Consider the following 19,163-nt stretch of genomic DNA (forward strand, 5'->3'; position numbering starts at 1 on the left):
GGACAGAACTTCCCTTGCCATAGTGGTGGCAGGAGATCAGCATGCGGTGGTTTTGGTTGTTATGTACTACCCTTATCAGGACCCCAGTCTGGCAACAAGAGGCCAATCTGAAGTGCAGCATGTCAGTCATGTTCCAGATGTCTGAACAAGTTCTAACTAACTAAAGCCATGGTCTCTTTAATGGTGGTCTTCAGGTGCATAAGGTGGGCGTATTCTTTCCGACTGTGCCAAGTTGTGGGCGGGGCCACTTCGCCCTGCAATTTGGGGTACTTTTCACCGTGCACACGCTCACCAATGCCTAGGACCAGGCAGGGACTGCGTTCATGTGAGAATCAAGCATTAAGGCAGTTCAGACTTTGAGAGGAGCCTTATATGGCATGCAGTCATAAATTACACAGAGTCCCTCTGTAAAAGTGCTGTCCTATGTTAATACACACCGTGGCATGGTAAATGTTACAGAGCAATGGAGAGCCCGTGCCCTCTCCAGCAGTCCAGCATACCTCTGCCACCTCACTACCAGTGAGAGAATGGGGTCCCACTGTGCACGGACCTCATGCATGCACTTATTTATTCCTTCTTTTCCATAGCAGGTGGGCAGGCACACAAGGTCTTGGTAATGCAGGTTCAGTCCTGGCTACTTTGGGAAATCGGCCACTATGAAGGGAGTCAGATCATTCTCCCCCTCGCTATCAGAGGATCCATGACTGGCTGCGGGGTACTGTGCACTGTATTTGCTTACCCACCACAACTGTTTTCCTTTTCCTAGTCTTGCCGAGTAAACCTTTTGAAGTGGCTTTGCCCATGCTTTACGGACCCATGTTCTTAGATATACTAGGAACCATCATGCACCTCTTTAAATAGTTTCAGACTAGGCTTAGGACAGTTGATGCAACTTTTACTTAAATGCTTGCCAATACAACGTGAATAAATACAATAGAGTAACCCCCTAACAATCTTTATTAGGCTGCCCAGGCATACCTTAATAAGGTAATAGTCTATGCTTGGGGCTCTCAGGGACTGGTAGATTGCCATGCTCCTGGTGCCTCCAGTGGATAGCAAGGCACAGCAGCCCTCCTCATGGCATTTCTCCTTGAGTGGGCCAAAGCTCTGGAACCCAGTCTTCCTCCTTATTTATATCACAGAGGGGATAGGCTGGGTCCAAAAAGCCCAGGAGCAGAGGTTCAGAAGTTCAGAACATTAACTCCTTCCCCAGCCTTGGTCAGCCTCTACCTAACTAACCTGCTTTAGGCAACCTGCCCACAGATACATTATTTTTGAAAAAATTGTTGGAATTTGCTTTAGCAATGTGTTTCTTGTATTCTATTTAGCTGCCGATTACGCCCTCTCATTTTATGCTACATTCCTTGCAAATTTAGAATGCAGAGGGTGTCTCTTCTACTTTGTACTTTTAAAAGGCTTTCTACTTTCCACAAAGGGGTAATTTTAGGGGCCTCAATAAAAACACCATGACTGATCAATTTTCAAATATATACTGTACATATACTATAGTTTGTAGAATCTTTAACTTTCACGTAGACTAAATATTATATACACCTATTTGGGGGGTTTTCCACCAAAAAAATGTAGTACACTCAACTAGGTACATTTTGGCCTAAATGTATGAAGAAATGTTATTTATTTGCAAACGTGTATAACAGAAACTTCCTTTTCATAATTTTCCCTTATATAGCAAAAAATAAAAACCCCAGTGGCGATTAAATACCACCAATAGAAAACTCTATCAGTCTAAAAAAAATGATATAAAATTAATTTAGGTACAATGTTGCGTGACAAAATGTGACAGCACAGAAAACTGAAAAGTGGCCTGGACTAGAAGGGTGTAAAACAGTCCGGTCTTGAAGTGGTTTTTCGTAACGTTTTTTGGAAACACCCCACTTAACACTTTTATTGTACAGCACGACCCATTACAGAAAGTGGAAAATAAGAGATATCATAGCAGGATCAAAAGTTAATTTAAATCTCTTACAAGGGGAACTTATACGAATAAATCTACCAATCTAAAGCTACTGAAAGACTGCATCATACACGCCATTTTATTTATTTTGCCTACAGTTGCACTTTAATCACTTTCCACCCGCCATATAGCAGAATGATGTGTGCAAAGTGGTTAAGTAATCCTGATTGGATGTTCTATGACATCCAGCAGGATAAGCCGTGATCGCATGCCCGCGGAGGTTCGCATCGCGGCGAACGTTGGTGCGGTGTGTCAGTCTGGCTAAGAACAGTCTTACACTGGACCATGGGGGAGCCCAGTTTTCCAGTGGAATGAAGGATCGAGGGAGTATAAGCTTTCTGCTCGCCCCTAGACAAAACAAGCAGTTGACCCGTGCAGTGCGGACACAGCCCAACTGTATGGAAAATTTAGTTTTTTGGCCGAATTGGTCTCTAAAGCATTTTATCATACCAACTGTACATTACAGAAGAGTGAGATTATCAACACAACATCAGAAACTATTACTTCATAATAATTTAGATTTACATAAGTTACCCAAATGTCAACGTGTCCTTTGATACTGGCAGCTATGACAAGGGAAAAGAAAATTAAGTATTGCTAGTAATATTATCCTGGGAGATGTTAAAACTATTTTGATCATATAATCAGATTCAGTGTTATATTCCCTTCAGTCTAATTACCTGAAGTGTATAAAACACCTGTCAGCTACGCTTTTCTGTGGTGCTGCCATGCAAGTGATATCTGCTTGTAATGAAGTCTTGCCTGATAGCTGTTGGCACCTGAAAAAGCAAGAGACAAAAGTGCCTAATTTTCGGTGTCACTGGTGCTTTCCACCCATCCGAAGCCAATTTCTCCATCAATCAAATTAAATATCAGTGTCTTCACACAAGCGACTACCATAGACCACCATTTAAACTTTAAAGCTTCTCTAAGGGCAGGCAACTCACATCACATACATGGAAGTCTGTTATCCTTGAAAAGTCTGGTTGTACATTTCCTTGTTTATCTTCTCCCCAGCTTTCTTATTTTTTCTCACAGTGAATAACTTAAGAGGATCTTAAGCTTTGATACCAACAAAGATCAAAACATTGCAACACTCAATTCCTTCTTTTGTTATATAGTCAATTTAGTATTCTTTATACAGAAGGTCTCTTGTATATAATGCCAAAAACCATACAACAACTCATCTTTTCCAAGACACAGACAGAATGAAGAAGGTGTTCCCTTGTGTGTAACACTAATAGAATGAAGAAGGTCTTGTGTTGTGTGCAACACTGATATCTTATGGCCTCCTTACATGTGCAATTTTAACTACAGAAGGTCTTCTCCAAAGTGCAGAGGTCTTTGATTTGCACTAAAGGACTACATCTATAAATAATGGGTCCCTAGAAGCATATCGTATCTGGAGCTTCACAGTAGAAAAGAAATATGATGATCTTCTTCTGTGTACATTATTAGAAGGTATAGCATACTTAAATTTGAAAAGGCGCCTACATGGCCTATAGTGTGGAGATGTTTTTCAGCTACAATCTCAAGACTGGGTTATTCAGTACTATGTGCCTGCTGTTTAATAAGTCTTGGGTGGTTTATATAGTTTTTATGGATGTTTTGGACTGTCTGGAGCCCATGTATGGTTGCCACTTGCCAGACGTTCCTATCAATGGGTACCTGAGGCAGCCAGGAGATCTGGTGATTGGAGGAACTTTCCCAGTTCATGTGGACAGAAGCTACACTGAAAACACATTTACCAGTAAGCCAGAGGACCTCAAATGCAAGCTGTAAGTCTATGTAACTTTTATAACTAAAACAATTATTGCTGTGTGAAACATAAAAAAATAAATAAAAAAAATAAATATGAAGCCACTAGTTTAGTTGAATGTATCCACGTATGATTGTCCAAGTACATTTACAGCATCCTGACGGGATAGCTCAGGTGGGCTTGGACTATGATCCAAAAATGCCTGAGCTCATCTCTAGAAGCAACATAAGAAAACACACCTCATTTTTGTTATATCCTGCCTACCTTTAGTGTTAAAGGGTTAGCTCAACATTAAAATAAAATTTAAAGTAGCACCAAGAGTGATCCATGTCATCCTGCATATAAGTCAGAATTCAAACCTTATTCCCAATACTGCACATGTGCAGATTTGTGGACGAGAGGAAGTGCTCATTTTATCCTCCTTTCTGTGATGATGGAGATGTGCTTAACATACCGTCCATCCTAGCTTATAGGAAGAACAGCTAAAATTGCTCTGGATGCAACTTTTTTGGCCAGGATTTGCAGAGGGTACACTTGGCCTTGTTGTTGTTCAGTCGTTTAGTCGTGTCCGACTCTTCGTGACCTCATGGACCATAGCGCGTCAGGTTTTCTGTCCCCCACCGCCTCCTGGTGCTTGCTTAACTTCACGGTCATTGTTTCGATGATGTAATCTATCCATCCTGTTTTCTGCCATCTTCTTTTCTTTTTTACTTCCATGTTTCCCGGCATCAGAGTCTTTTCCAATAAATCCTCTGTTTGCATTAGGTGGCCAAAGTATTTGAGTTTCAGCTTCAGGATCTGCCCTTCCAGTGAATATTCAGGGTTGATTTCCTTCAAGATTGACTGGTTTGATGTTATTGTCATTCAAGGAATTTTCAGGAGTCTTCTTCAACACCATAGTTCAAAACCATCAATTCTCCCGCTTTCACAGCCTGGTACTGGGAATACCATTGCTTTGACTATAAGGGACTTTGTCGGTAGGGTGATGTCTCTGCTTTTTATTATGTTGTCTAGGTTTTCCATTTCTTTCCTCCCTCCAATTATCTCTTAATTTCATGGCTACAGTCACTGTCTGTCATAATCTTATAGGAAGATAAAATCTGTCACTATTTCCATTTCTTCTCCTTCTATATGCCAAGGAGGGATGTGACCTTTTGCCATGATCTTAATTTTCTTCATGTTCAATTTCAGGACAGCTTTTGTGCTCTCCTCTTCCTCTGGGGATACTTGACTGTGCTGTAAATTTTATTTTAATGGTGAACTACCCTTTGAAAACAATTAGTCATTTAAAAACATTTATTATGTACAGTATCTACCCTCACATTTTTGTAAATACAGTGCTTTGCAAAATAATCCACCCTCTTGGCATTTTTGTATTTTGTTGCCTCACAACCTGGAATTAACATGGATTGTTTGAGGATTTGCATCATTAAATTTACAGAACATGATTACAACTTTAAAGATTTTTTTTTTTTTATTGTGAAGCAAACAACAAATAGGACAAAATAACAGAACAAGTCAGTGTGCATAACTATTCACCCCCCTAAAGTCAATACTTTGTAGAGCCACCTTTTGTGGCTATCACAGCTCCACGTCACTTTGTATAAGTCTCTATGAGCTTGCCACATCTTACCACTGGGATTTTTGCCCATTCCTCCTTGCAAAACTGCACCAGCTCCTTCAAGTTGGATGGTTTGCGCTTTTGAACAGCAATCTTTAAGTCTGACCACAGATTTTCTATTGGATTGAGATCTGGGCTTTGACTAGGCCATTCCAACACATTTACATGTTTCCCCTTAAACCACTCAAGTGTTGCTTTTGCAGTGTGTTCGGGATCATTGTCCTGCTGGAAGATGAACCTCCATCCTAGCCTCAAATCACACACAGAGTGGTGCAGGTTTTGCTCAAGAATATCCCTGTATTTAGCACCATCCATCTTTCCCTCAACTTTGACCAGTATTCCAGTCCCGACTGATGAAAAACATCCCCACAGCATGATGGATGGTGTTCTTTGGGTGAGGTGATGTGTTGGGTTTGTGCCAGACGTAGTGTTTTCTCTGATAGCCAAAAAGTTCAATTTTAGTCTCATCAGACCAGAGAACCTTCCTCCATACATTATGGGAGTCTTCCACATGCCTTTTCGCAAACTCAAAATGTGACATTTTGTTTTTTGCTGAAAGTAATGGCTTTCTTCTGGCCACTCTGCCATAAATCCCAACTCTATGGCGCGTACGGCTTATTGTCGTCCTATGTACAGATACTCCAGTCTCTGCTGTGGAACTCTGCAGCTCCTCCAGGGTTACCTTAGGTTTCTGTGCTGCCTCTCTGATTAATGTCCTCCTTGCCCGGTCTTTTGGTGTGCAGCCATCTCTTGGCAGGTTTGCTGTTCTGCCATGTTCTTTTCATTTGGTTATGATAGATTTGATGGTGCTCCTAGGGATCATCAAAGATTTGGATATTTTTTTATAACCTAACCCTGACTTGTACTTCTCAACAACATTGTCCCTTACTTGTTTGGAGAGTTTCTTGGTCTTAATGGCAGTGTTTGGTTAGTGATGCCTCTTGCTTAGGTGTTGCAGCCTCTGGGGCCTTTCAAAAAGGTGTGTATATGTAATGACAGATCATGTGGCACCTATATTGCACACAGGTGGACATAATTTCACAAATTATGTGACTTCTGAAGGGAAATGGTTGCACCAGAACTTTTTATGGGCTTCATAAGAAAGGGGGTGAATAAATACGCACATGCCAATTATCAGTTTTTTATTTCTGAAAAAAATACTCTGCTTCAGTATGTCACAGTACATGTTGGCATTCATGGTTCCCTCAATTAACTGTAGCTCCCCAGTGCCGGCAGCACTCATGCAGCCCCAGCCCATGACACTCCCACCACCATGCTTGACTGTAGGCAAGATACACTTGTCTTTGTACTCCTCACCTGGTTGCCGCAACACACGCTTGACACCAGCTGAACAAAATAAGTTTATCTTGGTCTTATCAGACCACAGGACATGATTCCAGAAATCCATGTCCTTAGTCTGCTTGTCTTCAGCAAACTGTTTGCAGGCTTTCTTGTCCATCATCTTTAGAAGAGTCTTCTATCTGGGACGACGGCCATGAAGACCAATTTGATGCAGTGTGTCCATCGTATGGTCTGAGTACTGACAGGTTTACCCCCCACCTCTTCAACATCTGCAACAATGCTGGCAGCACTTAAACGTCTATTTCCCAAAGACAACCTCTGGATATGACGCTGAGCATTTGCACTCAACAATATGGTCTTGGCCATGCTGCAGCTCAGTTTCAGGGTCTTGGCAATCTTCTTACAACCTAGGCCATCTTTATGTAGAGCAACAATTATTTTTTCCAGATCCTTAGAGAGTTCTTTGCCATGAGGTACCATGTTGAACTTCCAGTGACCAGTATGAGAGAGTGAGAGTGATAACACCAAATTTAACACACCTTCTCGCCATTCACACCTGAGACCTTGTAACACTAATGAGTCACATGACAACGAGAAGGAAAAATGGCTAATTGGGCCCAATTTGGACATTTTAACTTAGGGGGGAATTCTCTTTTGTTGACAGCGGTTTAGACATTAATGGCTGTGTGTTGAGATATTTTGAGGGTACAGCAAATTTACACTGATATATAAGATGTACACTCACTGCTTTACATTGTAGTAAATATTCATTTCTTCTGTGTTGTCACACGAAAAGTTAGAATAAAATATTTACAAAAATGTGAGGGGTGTACTCACTTTTGTGATATACTGTAAGTGCGTCTCGTTCAAGGATTGGAAGGACCTATTTTCCTAAGCACATAAAATTCTATGCATCCTATAAAATAAGTAATCTATTAGCAAAAACTCCCAGTGTCCCATGTGTTATATATGATAGTCACATGTTCAGAAATGGTACATTGAAATCATGGATGTGCATAGGTTAGAGCAGTGTTTCTCAATCCCAGTCCTCAAGGCGTACCAACAGGTCATGTTTTCAGGATTTCCCTCAGATGAAATAGCTGTGGTAATTACTTATGCCCCGTACACACTAGTGGATTTTCTGTCTGAAAAAACTTTGTATGGTTTGGATGGTTTTTCCGATGGAATTCCGGTCAAGCTTGGCTTGCATACAAACGGTCACACAAAAGTTCTCTGAACTTTTGATCGTCAAGAACGCAATGACGTACAACACTACGATGAGCCGAGAAAATGAAGTTCAATGCTTCAGAGCATGCGTCGAATTGTTTCCAAGCATGCGTAGGAATATTGCACGTCAAAACTTGTACAGACAATCAGAATTTCCGATTGGAACTTTTTTTCCGACCGAAAAATTGAGAACATGCTCTCAATCTTTTGCCGGCCGAAATTCCGCCAGCAAAAAGCATTTTCCGACCAAAAGCGGAATTTCCGATCGTGTGTATGGGGCATAAGGCACTGAAACTGATCAAATCACCTGTACAAAATAATGTAGAGCCTGAAAACATGACCTGTTGGTGCCCATTGAGGACTGGAATTGAGAAACACTGGATTAGAGGAAGCTGTACATTGACTAACTAACCCTTTTTGTTGCATGCTTTATGAAATATATAAAGAGCATCATTTGTTTTTCAATTTACTAGCCTTGAACGTGATCAATACCAGAGAATGCAAGCCATGATTTACGCCATAGAGGAGATTAACAAGAATCCAGACCTTCTTCCCAATATCACTCTGGGCTACCATATCTTTGACACTTGTCCTATACTCAGACGGGCAATGGAAGGAACTTTGTGGATGTTATCTGGCGGAAAAGAAATTATTCCAAATTATCGTTGTGAACCAACAGTCACTTTTGCTGGTATCGTTGGTGACTCTGCGTCTACACGCTCCATTCTAATGGCACACATTTTGGGTCTTTATAGATATCCACAGGTACAAAATAATACTTTTCCTAAAACATTCAAATCCCAGGGACAATGGCTACCAGGACATATAGAAAGAGAAAATCTTTCAAACGGTAATATAGAGAGCAATACCAAGATAAAACAAATTCTAATCCCTCGTCACTCTTTCCCAGACTAAAAAAAGCTTTACCATTGGATACACTTTAATACTTGTTTTTGCTTAAAGGCTAATTCCCCCTTTGTATAAAATAGCCTATGTAGTCAAAAGGCCCTATCAGATATTAAAAAGCTGTGCAGCTTTGTAAAATGTGCATTATTTTTATAATAATACATGTAGGCCATTTGGACCCCCCAGAAGCCTAGCCAAAAAAAATTCACAATTACCAACCCTCACATCCAATCTTGTTACTAGTATAGGAAAACCATCGGATGCACACCTGAAAAACAAGAGTGAAAAATAATTGTTTTGATGTCGTAACAACAAAGCAGGATGTAGGGTTTGCTAACTGCGTTTTTTGGCCATTCACCTGGGGGGGGGGGGGCTGCACATGGCCTAGAGGTATGATAAGAAAATAAATGAAATAGAACTAGACGAGGGTCTGCTTCCCTACGTACCAAAAGGCAATTTATCTAAAGCGTAACCTTTAATATAAATCATAAAAGGTATGTAAATGACCATAACAGGTATTCCTATAGGGTGAAGTCAATGCCAACATATGGGAACCAAAGTTATATCTCTATGTGATAATATTTGCACCTAACAAGTTAATTGGTGAAACTTCTCTTGATATAAACATATAGACAATATGGGGGTTATTAGAGTATATCCTTTTACATTGAATGTAAAGGCTCCAGGCTATTTAGAGGATAAGTAAACTCAAGGTCTACTCAACAACACCATCCGGTATGAAGAGATGGGGGTACACGTGCCTCTACTCCCATCTGTTCGCCACATATAAAAATTAGATGAACAAGAAAAAGTATACTAGTAAATATTGTCTTATTGAAGATATGTGGGGAACATTCATTAGTGGTGGTTTGTGTCCACATGGATTAGTGTACTACATACCTGAGAGATAAATATTTTCATAGGTCAGAAGACAGATAGATCATATCTTTAGTTAGACAGAATTTACTAGTATACTTTCTCTTTTTCTTGTTTGTCACATTTTATTATGTGGCTTGCCTAGGTGAGCCCACTGTGGGCCAAATATAAGAGGACTAAGATGATGTTTAATACTTTTTACTGGGTATTCAAGAAAAATTATCCTCTTTAACATACATTACATCCTATACATACAGTATCTCACAAAAATGAGTACACCACTCACGTTTTTGTAAATATTTTATTATATCTTTTCACGTGACAACACTGAAGAAACAACACTTTGCTACAATGTAAAGTAGTGAGTGTACAGCTTGTATAACAGTGTAAATTTGCTGTCCCCTCAAAATAACTAAACACACAGTCAATAATGTCTAAACCACTGGCAACAAAAGTGAGTAACTCCTAAGTGAAAATGTACAAATTGGGCCCAAAGTGTCAATATTTTGTGTGGCCACCATTATTTTCCAGTACTGCCTTAACACTCTTGGGCATGGACTTAACCAGAGCTTCACAGGTTGCCACTGGAGTCCTCTTCTACTCCTCCATGAAGACATCACAGAGCTGGTGGATGTTAGAGACCTTGCACTCATCCATGTTCCATTTGCCCCACAGATGCTCAATATGGTTTAGGTCTGAAGACATGCTTGGCCAGTCCATCAGTGGTCATCTTGGAGGTGTGTTTGGGGTCATTATGTTGGAATACTGTCCTGCGGCCCAGTCTCAGAAGCAAGGGGATCATGCTCTGCTTCAGTATTTCACAGTACACATTGGCATTCATGGTTCCCTCAATGGACTGTAACTCCCCTGTGCTGGCAGCACTAATGCAACCCCAGACCATGACACTCCCACCACCATGCTTGACTGTAAGCAAGACACACTTGTTTTTGTATTCCTCACCCGGTTTGCCACACACGCTTGACACCATCTGAACCAAATAAATTTATCTTGGTCTCATCAGACCACAGGACATGGTTCCAGTAATCCATGTCCTTAGTCTGCTTGTCTTCAGCAAAATGTTTGCGGGCTTTCTTGTGTATCATCTTTAGAAGAAGCTTCCTTCTGTGACAACAGCCATGCAGACCAATTTGATGCAGTGTGAGGCGTATGGTCTGAGCACTGACAGGCTGAACCTCGGGAGCAATGCTGGCAGCACTCATATGTCTATTTCCCAAAGACAACCTCTGGATATGATGCTGAGCATGCGCACTCAACTTCTTTGGTCAACCATGGCGAGGCCTGTTCTGAGTAGAACTTGTTCTGTTAAACCGTTGTATGGTCTTTGCCACCGTGCTGCTGCTAAGTTTCAGGGTCTTGGTAATCATCTTATAGCCTAGGCTTTATGTAGAGCAACAATTCTTTTTTTCAGATCCTCAGAGAGTTCTTTGCCATGAGATGCCACGTTGAACTTCCAGTGACCAGTATGAGAGAGTGACAGCGATAACACCAAAACTGAACACACCTGCTCCCCATTCACACCTGAGACATTGTTACACTAATGAATCACGTAACAACGGGGAGGGAAAATGGTTAATTGGGCCCAATTTTGAAATTTGTATCTTTTTACCTAGGGGCATACTCACTTTTGTTGCCAGCAGTTTAGACATTAATAGCTGTGTGTTGAGTTATTTTGAGGGGACAGCACATTTACACTGTTATACAAGCTGTACACTCACTACTTTACATTGTAGCAAAGTGCCATTTCTTCAGTATTGTCACATGAAAAGATATAATAAAATATTTACAAAAATGTGAGGGATGTACTCACTTTTTGTGAGATACTGTACATACGAGCAGTAGGTAGAAACAAATTACCATATACAAAAGTTTCCTTGTTTATCCAATATGTCTAATATGATTCCTGTAATTTTTTTAATCCACAGATAAGCTACTTCTCAACCAGCCCAACTCTCAGCAACAGAAAAATATTTCCTTCTTTCTTTCGTACCATACCTAGTGATGTTTTTCAGTCCCGAGGTCTTGCTAACTTAATCCTGTATTTTGGTTGGTCATGGGTTGGCTTTCTAGCTAACGATAATGACTATGGTCAACTAAGTCTCCAAGCGATCAAGCAGGAATTAATCAATGCCGGTGCATGTGTAGCTTTCATAGAAACAATTATGACCGGCCAGGCCAACAGGAATGCTCCACACATTGTCAAAGTTATCAAGGGGTCAACAGCCAAAGTTGTGGTAGTGTTGTCCTCCAACCCAGAATTTTTACCAGTTGTAGAAGAGTTAGCAAGACAGAATGTGACTGATAGAATTTGGATAGCCAGTGAAGCATGGTCAACCTCTACTCTTCTTTCTAAGGAAAAGTATCAGCATGTCTTGGTGGGCACTCTTGGGTTTGCTGTCCATGGAGGACAGTTGATAGGATTTGCGCAGTATATTTACAGCTTACACCCATCAAAAGCTCCAAATAATTCTTTTATAATAGAGTTTTGGGAGGAAATTTTTTCTTGCAAATGGACTAACCACCTTAATTCGGATGACAGGACAAGTAACACAACAACACATGACTGCACTGGAGAAGAAAATCTCAGGAAGTCAATGCTGAAAGTTGATTTTGGAATAACCTCCAATGTCTACACTGCAGTTTATGCGTTTGCATGGGCCTTAGACACTCTACTTCACTGCCTGCCAGGAAAAGGACCATTTCATAATGGATGTGCAAACATTTTGTCATTTGACCCTTGGCAAGTACGTTACTTGTATTTTTCACAAAGCCAATTGAATATATGTTTTGTTTGTTTTGCTTTGCTTTAAATTCTTCTCTTCCTAATGTTCTTTTCCAGCTTCTCCATTATGTTAAAAGAACAAGGTTTCAGACTAAAGACAAGACAAACATATTTTTTGATGACAAAGGGGATCCTCCTGCCTTTTATGATATTGTGAACTGGCAGATAAGTTCTACTGGGTCCTTGGAGCAAGTTATAGTAGGAAGATATGACTCCAGCTCCACAGATGGCAACACCATGAGTCTAAACCATGCTGGCATTGTATGGGTTGATAACAAAACAATGGTACGATTGCACCAGATAAAAAAAAAACTCATGCTATGTAGATACATCTTCTTTAGGAATTTTATCCTTTATTGTTTCTCTGTCTATATAGTTTAATAAATACAAAGAACCCTGTATATTCCTGCCCTCAACTGACTTCTAATATGCTGGCACCACCACAGATAGACAGTTTGCTCAAATACCAGCTCATGTTCTTGTGTGATTCCTGCCTGTTCCTGTGCAATGAGATTTTGCAGGCCATTCACAATGCGAAGAAAGTAGTGTATGCACTACTGCACCAAAGCACATGGTACTTCAGTAGCATGTAATTTGGTGCCTGCAATCACACTGAATTTGCTATCTGCATTTGGGGTACCATTAGCCTTACATTGACACCCACAGCAGATTACAAAGGCAGTGTGTTTTGAGTGTGGTGCAGGAAACACTCACAGAATACGACAGTGTGCTTGTGTCACCTCGGTCACCTTGTGTAACCTTTTTCCACATATACATGATAAAGAGTACACCAAGGAATTGAGACTAAAAAACAGATAAGTCCTATTACAATGGAAAGACATCTGGAGGAGGTATCATTCAACACTGGAAACCTTGCCACATTGGTTTATGACAGTCTGGTGGGCCTTGCCAAGCTTGGCACAGACCACATGGGAGTGCTTTGTATACATGGCAATGCGAAAGACTACCCTACTGGAGTGCTGTCAGTGGAAACACCTTGTGGAGTTAAGAACGTGTTACATGGTGTAATACCATATTGTGATTTTCCTTTCTTTTGGTAACTGTGGAAAGAAATAAAAACAGGTAAGATGTGCTAAATGGTATTACGAAGTGCCAAAAATAACAGATATACGGTTGGCCAGGTAAGGTTTTGGGACTACAGAGTTGCTAATGATCAGGGTTCTTTCCATTTCTTCCTTTGTTTCTTTCTCTTTCTTTCTTTCTTTCTTTCTTTCTTTCTTTCTTTCTTTCTTTCTTTCTTTTTTTTCTAGTTTGCTTTGGGGAACCAATCAGGGGGGTATCCTGTTAGTCATGAACTGAGCTGTTTTGTTAGTGGCTCAGACAAGCAGATTTATTTTCTATGCTGTACAAATCCCAGCAGGAATTATACTGTGCTTGTTTGCTGTCATGTTGAAAAAAAAGCGCGGGACAAACTTATTTGGATTGTTCCTAGCTGTCCCTGTCATATGCATACTGTCCCATGTATTCAGCAAAGAGAAGGCCCAATCCAGCAAAGAGACATCCCCATATAGCAAGGAGACAGCCCAATCCAGCAAAGAGACATCTGCAAATATACAGCAAAGAGACTGAGGGATAATTGGGGGGATATTGTACTGTGAGCTAACTGGTCTGGAGACAGGTCTGACCTGCGGGGGGGGGGTGATTGCACTGGGGGTCCACCAGTACACCTCCCAAGATCAGTTAGCTTCCAGTGTATACCCCCAGATCAGTTAGCTCCCAGTACAATATCCCCCAGATCAGTAAGCTCCCAGTACAATATCCTCTAGGTCAATTTGCACAATATCCCCCTCCTGAGACATGGGAGCTCATTTTTATTCCATGTAGGCGGCATACAGGAAACAGAGAAGTGCACACCAATGACATCTCCTTGGAAACCTCTGTGCCAAAAGTTGATGTGGTTTAAGACATCCTTTTCATGTCCCTGTGTACAGTCCATATGGACATGTTAGTTTGGGGCAAAGAATTTTCCACTGTGTAATTAATATTATAGTATATTTGCCTTAATTATTGTAATGTCACAATAACCAGTGTGTCTATCTTCTGCCAGAAATGGACACTGTTGGCACAATTGGCGCCATGTGATGGCACTAGCTGTGACCTTGTCTTCTCAATGCATTCATAAAGGGATACATGCATGGGGTCTTAATGTTCTGGTATAGGAAAATGTCACTGTAGACACACAACACAAGCAAGTTTCCAGCACTATTCCTTTAGACTACTACCCATATGGCAATCAAATGACCACCCAGTGCTTTTTAGAGTCTCAGCCCCCTATGTGGTCTTTTGGGACAGGTAGTAAAAGTAAACAAACAATAATGAGGGCAGAAACAGCAAACTTAACACCACATCCCAAAATAAGTAGACAGCAGAGAAAGGGGAAATTGGGTAAACAAACCCCCGGGACTTTTAAGGTGTTCAACACATGGATAAGTAGTTATGAAACAAAATATCCATAAAACACAGATTTTTATTTAAATTACAATGAGATACAAAGATAGCAAAAAGTATTTTAAAATTATCCACATCAAATTTGTTACAAAACAAGATAATTCATAGAAGCAGAGGATACCAATCAGAGTATGCCACTTGACATGTTTTCGCTCATCTGAGCTTCCTCAGGAGTTTTAGGTACACTGTGTGTTAAACCAATAATGCAGATTGTTAATTAGATAACATTTGACTGAGATAAACATAAAAGCCATCAGAAATGCATGGTCACCAGTAGAGTTTTAAGCCCCATATGCTCAGGTCAAAATGGCCACAGATGGACAGAAGGTGTATATAATCTAATAAATGATTGGGCAATAGAATCAGTAACGTTTTTTTATCAGAGGGATAATCCTCATATATAAATTAAGGACTCTGTATAGCTGTGAGAAAAGATGTCACAGCTCACAGGGAAGATTTCAAACTGATCCACTGATGATATCCAAAAACAGCTGTGGCAGACAACAGACGGGAGGTAATAAACCTCCCAGGTAATGAACTGCCTGTCGTCTGTGTAAGACATCTGAACTGAAAGCTTATACATGTGCTGCTGGGAGGCCTATTTTAGGTGAACCTGTTGCTATCCCCTGCATTGGCAAAATATAGGTTTACCGAAACAATAAATAAAATAAAGTCTGGCCATTGCCCTGGGACAAACTACACTTCGGAAGCTGCCAACAAAGCTGGATCCCACCTAGATGGCTACACATAGCACACTAACCTTCATATTGGAACACTAGCCACCAATATCAACTCTATATTGTCCTTTGGTCATTCTTTCCTACTAAAATTACCATCTTATCTTAGTGTTCCTAATGCCACGTACACACGACTGGACTTTCCGAAAGAGCAGCCCTGCCCACACACGACCGGACTTTTCCGGCAGACAAACCGCCGGACTATGGCGGGAGTCCGCCATACTTTTGAAATGAACGGACTTGCCCACACACGGAGAAAAGTCCGTTCATTTTGAGCGCGGCTCCAGGTAGACGGGATTAGCGCAGGAGGTCAATGTCGCCGCCTCCATGAGGGAAATTGACACCTCGCTGGCCCCGCCACCTGGTATGGACTTGAAGGGGAAGCCCTATGCCGAAAAAACAGCATGGGGTCCCCCCAAAGTCCATATCAGACACTTATCCGAGCATGCAGCCTGACCCCCACGCAGTTTTTTTCAGTGTAGGGCTTCCCCTTTAAGTCCATACCAGGTGGCAGGGCCAGTGAGGTGTCAATCCTCCTGCACTAGTCCCGTCTACCTGATGCCGCGTTCAAAATGAACAGACTTTTCTTCGTGTGTGGGCAAGTCCATTCATTTCAAAAGTACAGCGGACTAGCGCACAGATGGCCGGATTGTCCGCCGGACTTCCAAGTCCGAAATTTGAGTCAAAACTTCTTTCTAAGTCCGCCAGACTTTTGAGAAAAAAAAGTCCGCCACACACGGGCGGACCACCGGATAGTCGGATCGTGTGTACGCAGGATAAGATGCATGAAAATAAAAAAACATTCAGTCTTTAGAACCTGGTTAATTATGTTGCATGGGGCAAGGTGTACCCACATGTTAGCAGTCAAATTCCGCTGCATTTTTTAGGATCTGTTTTCTGATTCCTTTATGCATTATCTATTTATTTTCATTAAGGTTCCACCATCAAAGTGCAGTTCTAGTTGTTCTCCAGGATTTATGAAGGTGGCTATTGCTGGAAAGCCCGTCTGCTGTTTCCAGTGTGTACCGTGCCCTCAGGGACAAATCTCTAATGAAACAGGTGCTTTATAAGATTATGTTTGATTATGTTAGGTTTCTACACACAAACTGTGCTTTTTACAATACTGACCAAAGCTTTCTTCTCTAGATGCTGTCAATTGCCTCTCTTGCCCCTGGGATATGTGGCCCAATCTCCAACAAGGTGCATGTTTGCCAAGGCCCATTGAGTTCCTCTCCTACAGTGAAACAATTGGCATTAGCTTGGCTATCATTGCCATATTTTCCTCTGTTGTCCCACTTGGAATTTTGGGATTGTTCATCCATTATAGGACCACACCAATAGTACGAGCCAACAACTGGTCTTTAAGCTGCCTTCTACTCATATCTTTGTGCCTCTGCTTCCTTTGCTCATTGGCGTTTATTGGATACCCGCATCTAGATAAGTGCCTTCTCCGCCAGGTTACATTTGGTTTGGCCTTTTCATTGTGTATCTCTTGTGTTCTAGCCAAAACTATTACGGTCGTCGTTGCCTTCAAAGCCACCAAGCCAGGAAGTCAGTTAAGAAAGTTTACTGATATAAGAGTATGCAACTCGCTCATTGTCCTTTGTTTACTAATCCAAGTATCCATCTGTGTGACTTGGCTTTCCTCTTCACCTCCTTTTCCAGAGTTTGACTCTAACACTCAGTCAAAGGTGATTATTTTGAGCTGCAATGAAGGTTCACCTATAGCATTCTGGTTCATGTTAGGATACCTTGGTCTACTAGCCACCATTAGTTTTATTGTTGCATTCTTGGCAAGAAGATTACCTGACAGCTTCAATGAGGCAAAGTTTATTACCTTTAGCATGTTGGCTTTCCTCAGTGTTTGGATATCCTACATCCCAGCCTCTCTCAGCTCACAAGGGAAGTATACTGTGGCCACAGAGATCTTTGCCATCTTATCTTCTAGCTGGGCTCTTGTGGTTTGTATTTTCCTGCCAAAATGTTTCATCATATTGTTTCGACCAGATATGAACGCCAAAGGACTATTGATGAAGAAAACCCGTGGCTGAAAACCAAAAATGTAGGCATGTGTCTTATGCAGGACTACAGTTATGTAATAATAGAACTGTTTATGTTTAGCAAAGTATTTTGTATATTCATAACGTTCTGAAGGAATTCTTATTTGTTTCACCATGTTCTTTCTCATACTGATTTTGGAATGGAACCTTCTGACCTTCCTGGGCCACATTGGAAGAAGAGGAATTGTCTTGGGCAAAAAGGATAGCTGATGAGCAGAAAAAGTCAGGCAGATCACAAGTTAACAATCACTAATAAAGATAATGGATCTGAGTAATAATTTTCCTTGAACAATCTTCCTTCATTCGCAACTTTTCCTTTTTTTGGGGTTCTGTTTTCTTTTGCAATGTGAAGCCATGCTAGAATAAAAAAAATAATGGATAAGGGTATTGAATTTCAACTATATATGTTCTGTGTGGGGAAGTAGAGGAGAGGTTGTGGGCAGGGGGTTTTGAACGGTGCAACTGAAATCTGGGGGGGGGGGGGGGGGCAGATGGCACTGGATGTCTGAAAATATTATTTGCATCGAACTACGGTAGACTTCTATGAAAAGCAGGGAGCCAATCACACAAGTAGAGGGTACGATTTTAGCAGGAAGTTCAGCATATTCAATTTATACAGAAGGAGTTCCTACATTGCATGGAAATTAAAAAATGTTGCAAAATTTAAAAAAATTAAAGTGCATGTGCAGCCTAAAAGGGAATTTGGATCATATGCAAGGTGTAACACTCAACAACCATCAGGTCCCCCATTGTATTACCACATTGTATTACAATAATTTCTAGCCTACTTCTATCAATATGAATGATCTTGAAGTTTGAACTTACTTTGTGAAAATCCCCGCGCTGTTACTTTCTTTAATTCTGTGATATGTAGTCACTATGTCCTGTGAGTAGGTACTGCTGTGTCACACATTTCACAGAGCCTGCCTTTTAAATCTCAGAGGTGATGGGAGGAGGAGTTTCAGAAGGTGGAGTCACTACAGGGCTTGCCGCTTACAGGCAACAAGCTGCCATGGGATATGTAGTCCTTTGAAACTGAAACTAAACAGCAGAGAAGAAGCTGTAAAATAAGCAGTCAATTCAGAAAGTTGTTGGAAGAGACGACCACCAGACAGGCAGAACTCACAACATGAAAGGAGATTTTTTTTTTTCAAGTAACATTAGATTAGATTGTCAAAAATAACTATTGTTTATATTGGTACTACAATGGGGATGATACAAAATGAAAGTGTATGATGTGACCATTGATTTCCTTTAACATTTTTGACAATGGCTTTCCATTCCTTATTTGACAGTAGTTTGCCTATAAGCCCTAACAGTGGCCAGAATCTAGTGAGTTTGGGTTTCACAAATTTAAAACTGGATTTGCTAAACTCCCCCATGACTCAAACTTTGACACCATCTCTAAGTGTAGCCTCCGAAAGAAGCAAA

The 19,163-nt window shown here is 40.9% G+C and overlaps 1 protein-coding gene across 1 annotated transcript; it reads left to right on the forward strand.

Moving 5' to 3' along the window:
• Positions 1-3,469: 3,469 nt before the first annotated feature.
• On the forward strand, positions 3,470-18,010 carry LOC143962349 (extracellular calcium-sensing receptor-like). Its single transcript, XM_077471645.1, has 7 exons — positions 3,470-3,753; positions 8,358-8,649; positions 11,610-12,428; positions 12,524-12,751; positions 12,859-13,008; positions 16,608-16,731; positions 16,819-18,010. The coding sequence occupies exons 1-7, from the start codon at positions 3,470-3,472 to the stop codon at positions 17,721-17,723; spliced, it is 2,802 nt and encodes a 933-aa protein (XP_077327771.1). The 3' UTR covers positions 17,724-18,010.
• Positions 18,011-19,163: the final 1,153 nt, after the last annotated feature.

Source organism: Lithobates pipiens, unplaced genomic scaffold (genome assembly GCF_037356315.1).
Source record: "Lithobates pipiens isolate NorthernLeopardFrog02 unplaced genomic scaffold, aLitPip1_a1.2 Scaffold_8, whole genome shotgun sequence".
NCBI lineage: Eukaryota > Metazoa > Chordata > Amphibia > Anura > Ranidae > Lithobates > Lithobates pipiens.